Source organism: Egretta garzetta, unplaced genomic scaffold (genome assembly GCF_000687185.1).
Source record: "Egretta garzetta isolate BGI_Z169 unplaced genomic scaffold, ASM68718v1 scaffold499, whole genome shotgun sequence".
Lineage (NCBI taxonomy): Eukaryota > Metazoa > Chordata > Aves > Pelecaniformes > Ardeidae > Egretta > Egretta garzetta.
The window spans coordinates 403,494-410,189 of record NW_009260802.1 but is presented as its reverse complement, the minus strand read 5'-3'; the positions used below and the strand labels follow the sequence as shown (position 1 = coordinate 410,189).

The 6,696-nt window shown below is 47.5% G+C and overlaps 1 protein-coding gene across 1 annotated transcript in view; it reads right to left on the bottom strand.

Annotated features, from left to right (window-relative positions):
* Positions 1 to 4,220: 4,220 nt before the first annotated feature.
* RALGAPA2 (Ral GTPase activating protein catalytic subunit alpha 2) overlaps positions 4,221 to 6,696 on the bottom strand; it is a 194,587-nt gene continuing 192,111 nt past the window's right edge. Inside the window, exon 39 of the mRNA XM_035902236.1 lies at positions 4,221 to 4,908. Within this exon, the coding sequence (XP_035758129.1) occupies positions 4,707 to 4,908 (202 nt within the window). The 3' untranslated portion in view covers positions 4,221 to 4,706. The remainder of the gene's footprint in view (positions 4,909 to 6,696) is intronic.

Here is a 6,696-nt window from a genome sequence, read left to right as displayed (position 1 = left end):
CTGGCTGCCAGGGCTGCCTGGGATTTTCTAAGTCCCACTTACTAGAAACTAATTTTTCAGCTTCAGGCAACACTGTCGTATTGATCAAGCCCAACACTTGGCATGTGCTGCCCGTGCTGTACCACCATGGCATAGCTACGCATTTTCAGATGTGCATTTTTTTTAATATTCACCTCCATCTGGCTTCCCTAAAAATATGCAAAAATCTTATACAGAACCTGGAGAGACTGTTATTCCGCTTCAGTCCACAGAACTGACAAAGCATCCTACGGATCTTCAAGGAAAATGCACAGACGAAGAAGGAAAAGCACCCAGAAAAACCAAACCAAACCAACCTCAAAGGAATCACTGCTCAGTCAGCATTAAAATGAATATGTCTGCTTAAGATCGCGGTTACTCCATGTTTTGTTTTCTTTCTGTCAAAAATATATTGCAGAATTACACGGTGACTGGAAATATTCCTTTTCCTTTGAAGTGGGAAAGAGAAAGTTCAGCGCTTAAAAAACAAGTGTTTTAAAATAAACCAAATCTTGTTTGTTGTACATTCAAGTGTTTTCTCCAAGAAATGTAAGCACGTAAGAGTCTGGAGACAAAAGGAAAGCGTGTGTCACCTTTCCAACAGCACGGCTGCAAATCTCAGGTTTATGTAAATAAGCAGGCACGGCTTCCGAGGCTTTAAAGCCGGGGGATGCTGGAAACGTCTACAGTTCCTCAACTCAAGTGTTGCTCCTGGGCAATGCTATAATATTCATTAAAGAATCCATTTATCAACAGATACCACATGTCAGAGTTTTCCAGCACAGTTTTCCTGACACTCTGCTGCAAACGATGCTTTAAAAAACCCTAAATGGAGAGCAATAACCCGAGAGCCTCTGCCCGCGGTGCGTCCCACATGGCTATCAGAACGAAACCAGCAAAGATTTACACGATAGCCTTTCTGATAACGGCAAGCATTATGCTTTATTTTCCAAATCATTAGCATGCACAAGAATGACCTCATGGTGAACAGATGCACTTGGATATGGCAGTGATTAGATCAGTCCTCTCAGCAGTCAAGTGTGCCCATTTCAATTAACCCTTTGAAGCACCAGCCGGGAGCCCGCCCGGCTGAACGGCAGCTTTGCAGGTTCTCGGGCAAGCAGAGATCTGAGCATAAACCCCTCAGATACAAATCCTCCTCTGGTGCATGAGTTCTCTCTTTTCCTTCCTAGAATACCCGACTGCTCCCGTTTCCTGAGGGTTAACGGGACTCTGGCTTCTGATCTTAAATGAAAAACACAAACAACAAACGCCGTTTAGCCGGCAGAGGTAATTAAAGTTGGAACGCTTTTGTATCTGCTTGTGCCTGGTTCATTTTCAGGATTTTTTTAAAAGACCACGCAAGTATTTTGGTCAATAACTGTTTTTCTTCTTGGCTGAGGGAGCAAGAACAGAAAAAGAGAGCAGCTTAAAACCCCACCCTCTAAACCGAGAGAAATCTGCAGAGGGAAAGGATAAGAATAATTCAATAATGCTGGATTACTGAGGATTTCCTGGGCTGACTCTCATACCCAGCCTAATTAAAATACAGCATGTAATGTACCAGTTTAACAACAAAGGACCGTATTCCCATCTTTTGTTCCTAATCTGCACATCCCCTAAATGAGTTCGGGGATGTCCGTTCTGCCTACCAGGCTGCATTTTCAGCGTTTAAGATACACAGGGCTCTCCGTGATCCGTGCAGGGAGTCCAAGGCTCTGCGTCAGAAAACGGCAGACGAGGTCGGTTAGACGATCGTCACGCATGAAACGTCGCGCCTGCGAGACTGTTTGTGGGACGGGGGACTGAGCCAGGGCAGCCTTCAAGAAACCCCCACCCCATCGGGATCCAGGGGAAGCATCCCCGGGGGCAGGATCAAAAACCATAAAAACATTTAGTTCAGATAAATTGATCATCGTCAATAATACCCCAGTAACGTGTGGCATTAACAGCTACGCACTCGATGCACTGAATGGCCTTGATTTGCTTCTTACGCTGTGTTAGCTACCAAAACCAATCTTAATTTTAATCAAAGGCACACGTCGTCATCGGCCCTTCCTGTCGTGCACATGTATACACCGTGGGCACAGCATGACAGTGTTAGGTGGTGTTAAGAGTAAGATCAGAGGAGAATCAATCTTAAATTCGCCTGCGAAGTTTCAGCCAGGCAGGGTTAGTAGTATGAGCTGGCTTCTTACTTGAGAAGGGGAAGCACAGACCTGCGTCAGCTCCATGCGTTTATTGCTCCGTGATTCATTTTTTCTGCTTCAGAATAGAAATTCCCCTTTCACATGGAGAGAAACGCCACCCCTGTTTCTCAAGCGGCAGACGGCCGACTTTGCAGGCGCAGGACCGGTGGCCCTGGGCTTGGAGGAGGTCTGGTGGCACGGGGGGACAGGCCGCACGCTGGCCAACACAGCGCTGCCCGAGACCGTCCTGCTTGCCCCCGGCTGTGCCCGCGCCGACGGGGGAACTGGCGGCTCCAGAACAGTTTTTCATCCCTTTCTCATCACGAGCAGGGATGAATAGGTGGCTGCAAAGTTAGTCAAGTTGCCCCCGAGCCGGTTGGTTCTTTATTCCCGGACGACTCGCCCGGGCGGCGGCGAGCCGCCAGGTTTGCAGTCAGCCTCCTTGCCGATTCCGGGGCGGCGTCTGACGGAGAAGACGTCCTAAAAGCAACGACTGACACGGCTCTTGGTGGTGCTCGACTGAACGTGCAAGTGAATCAGCAGGTAACGTGTCGAGACTCCCCGAAGCAGAGATTCTGGCGCCAGAAGTCATGACCGGCCTCCAGCTTCTTTGTGAGTGTGAAATAAACTCTGATGTTCCAAAGTCCACCCGAAAATCAGGACCTGACTGCGGCAGGTTTTACTCTTAAAAAACCCAAAACCATCAAAGCATAAAAATGTGTTCAGGTACCAGTGATTTACCAGTGTTCTGAAAAACCTGGGTAGGTATTGGGAAACACTTTAAATATTTTTGGCATACAAAATATATCCCAAACCTTGTGGCTACGTTATTGTCAAATGACCCTGTCCTTGCTTGTCCAGCTGACTCTGTGTATAGTAAGATTGCTGGGTGCCGAAAGAAGAACGTGAAAACTAAATACAATTTTGCATAGAGCAAAACATTTCAAACAAATCAGCATATCTACGTTTTTATTTGCTGATACGTCAACAGATAAATGCTTCAAAGTGCTAAAACGCCGGGCATGAAATCTACATTTCTATTGGAACTGATAATTTTTTTTGTCTCAGACTTTTGGCAGAGCATATAAAAGAATTTAATTCACAGCTGTTCTACTTTTTAATGTAGAAAACATTAATCAAAGCTTTAAGTTATAAGCTTTTCTAATGTTGTTTAGTATTCCAGTTCAACAAAGATCAATAGAGGCCATCCCTGTGTTTCTTGACGCCTCTCCAGGAAGCAGAGGCGCGATTATGTAAATAGCACCGGTTCCCCTTTACTTCTGCCAGCTTGCTTATCTCCAAAGCCTTCTGCCTGCTGCTACTGGCGACCAATGCAAGGACATGCATACACCTCTTATCTCCCAACAAAGCTCTGAAAGCTCGAGGATTGGAGCCAGTAACGTTAAACAATGATGCACGGCTGATTTTATTTGTAAGTGATTTATTTTAGTAAATTTAATTTCTTCCTCCAATTTTTCAGTTTAGATGGAAGATACTTGCTAACGAGTGGGGCTAAAGAGAAATAGAGCAGATGTCCTGCAGCGTTTATATAGGTTTGAAATAATCAATTAAACAATCCGAGAGGGTAGCAGGGAATAACGAGGACGTGCCAGTTTCACCCTACGAGTGTAAAGAAAGGGATTAAGGCATCTTTGTTAAAGAGTCCAACACACGGTGACCATACACTTTTTGGAGGCTGCAAAAACAGACCTTGAGGGTACCAGAAATCTGCATTTCAGAGTCAAAGCTTCCTTTCAGGAGGCGTTTGTTTAAACTCAATTAAAACAGCAAAGTAGCGGTTCCTGCCTTACTGACTGCACGCTAACTTGAGATCTCGATAGGGCCCACAAGGAACAAATCCACTTAAAATCTCGGTAGGGCCCACAAGGAACAAATCCACAGCGCTCTGCATTACATTTCGTCTCTCAGCAGGGCTGACGAATGACGTTCGGCATCGACGTCCCTGTATGCACATATGTGCACGCACGCACGCACGCATACCCGCACGTGTATTTAAAAAGACCCCAAACAGGTTCCAGGCCAGGTGTTGGAAGGAAGCCTGAAATTTGCTCATCTATATTTAAGGGAAACGCTAGCACGCTGCCCGCGGCCACGATTTTCTAACAGAACGGCGTTCTTACATTTCTTTTGCGTTAATCCCTGACCCTGGTATCTCAGCAGCATAATCCCCATTTAGCATTAGTAGCAACGGCCTCTACTGTGAGGAACTATTTTTCGATAAGTAAGCACCGATTCAGGCGTAGCTTTTGAACAACATATTCCCAGCTCAGCAAGAAACCCGCACTCCTGAATGAACCGGAGCACATTACTGAGAGAAAGTTCATTAACCTCGCTAGATTCGGGGGTTAACAGGATAGCTGAAGAAAGGAGCAGAGTGAATAGCTCTGATGCAAAACAAATTAAAATGAATGTCATCATTCCTTTTGATATTCATTAGTTGATTCAGGGGAAGAATGGTCGTCTTAAATTTGCAAGCATTTATCTACAAAAAACAGGTGTACATCTGCTGCTCGAGTGGTTCTTAGTGCTAAAGAGAAGAATAACGCGCAGAGACTCACCCGTTCCACCGAGGGAGTAGCTGGGAGAGGGAGAAAAGACCTGAGCGGCAAAGTCCTCAAATGTCATTACTTCTTTGTGGTTCTGGATTATTGCTTCGAGATACAGAGCTCGCTCTTCGTAGCTGCGACGGCCAGGTTAAGGAAACGTCTGCGCCGAATTAAATGCTGTTACACACGGTCCCACGGACACCAGCGCCGCGGATCCGCAGCAGCACTAGCCGGGCTGTACACGGGCCTGGGAGAGAGGGGGCCCAAACCGCCCGATGCTGCGTAGCGGTTCTGAACGCGAGCCGCAGGGAGCGAGCACGCTCAGAGCCTGGAAATGAAGGTGCCACCTTGTAGCGTCATGAAGGAAAAGCCGTGACTCGGTGGGTCAGACAGATCGCTGGGGTTACCGAGGGCAGAAACAGCCCCCCCGCGCTGCAGGCTTTTTTAAACCGAACCCCAACTTTAACAGGCAAGCTGTGGCGTTGGCGAACAGAGGGTTCCTGGTACACAACGTTCCTTACAGTGACCCTGCCGGACGAGGAAAATGGTGGGACTGGGGAAGCAAGCGACAGGACAGAGGAGGAGGACACCCCCCACCCCCATTTATTTGATCACTCTTAAAAGCAATTAACCGTAATAAACACACCTCCCGAAAGCGTGAGGTTTGTATTTCAGGCAGGTGCTAGGAAGCGTAGTCTTACGTACCCTGACTAAATGATGCGCGTTGGTCAAAACCCCCCCACGACCCGCATGCATTACAGGCTGCATAATGCAGACAACAAAGCAATCTAAAATCAAGACTATTGCCTTTTAATTAAAACTCGGCAACCTGGAACACACAGCATTCAAATGTGTAATCAAAAACCAGTCACCAATAAAACTTACAAGCGTAACAAGCTGAAGCAACTTTCCAGCTGTCTTAATAGGACCCCTGCTTGCGGCAGCTTTTCACAGCGGAGAAAGCAAATCTTTTCCCTTTGTGTGCAGCTTCTGTTTCCTCCGAAGGTGAATCATACACTTCCAATAACGGGATAACGCCTGAAACAAACCTACAATGGGCTGAAGAACCCCTCGTATGGCTGTATGAATTAGCGCTCGCAGGAGCCAGGATGACATCTCAGTCTCCGCTTCCCCATTTAAAACAAAAGTTTTCAGACCCTCGTTGTGTTCCCGTGGCAGGGAAACGCACCCTAGCTCCGCGAGGCTGGTACCAGGGAGCGAAGGCCAAGTCGCACTCAGAAATCGGGAGCAGCGAGAATAACGCCGGTGACAACATAATGCAGGTGAGGGTATTTAAGACTGAAAAGCATTACTAATTAATGTCCGAGTGCCGTTTGCAACTCTCGTTGCATTAACAGAACCACTCCGAAACGGGATTTTAAAACAATCGGAGTGAAGCGGTGCTTAAAAGCAGGACACGATGGTCTGGCGTCCTGCCTCAGGAGGAGTAAGCAATCGCGCCCTAATTGTATGCGAGTTCCTATAGGGATGGTGGTAAAAAAGAAAAGAAACAAACAAACCAACCAGACTTTTGCTTTTAACGCCAGCAGAGGACGATTGGTACGTGATAAATCTCCTCGCAAACTTCCCCTGGAAGCCTGGAGAAAGGGAATCAATAGCCAGCGCCGCCGAGCCTGCACCTGCTGACAGCGTGATTTGCCCACGTTCTCCTCGCCTCTCCCGAAGCCCAGGAGAGCGCATTCCTGATAGCGCAAGCATTAGCCCGCCTGCGTTTGGGGCTGCCTCCCTATTATGGGCTGAACTCCTGATGACTCTTGTTAATGAATAGGCTGCCAAACTTCCTAGGAGAGGAGGCACACGCCTGGGCCCTATTCTAAAGGGACTGGCGGATGCCATTCACCCCTCATTATGAAGATGCATATTCCGCGGCGCGCTCGGCTGTTGCCAGGGCTGTGCGGAGC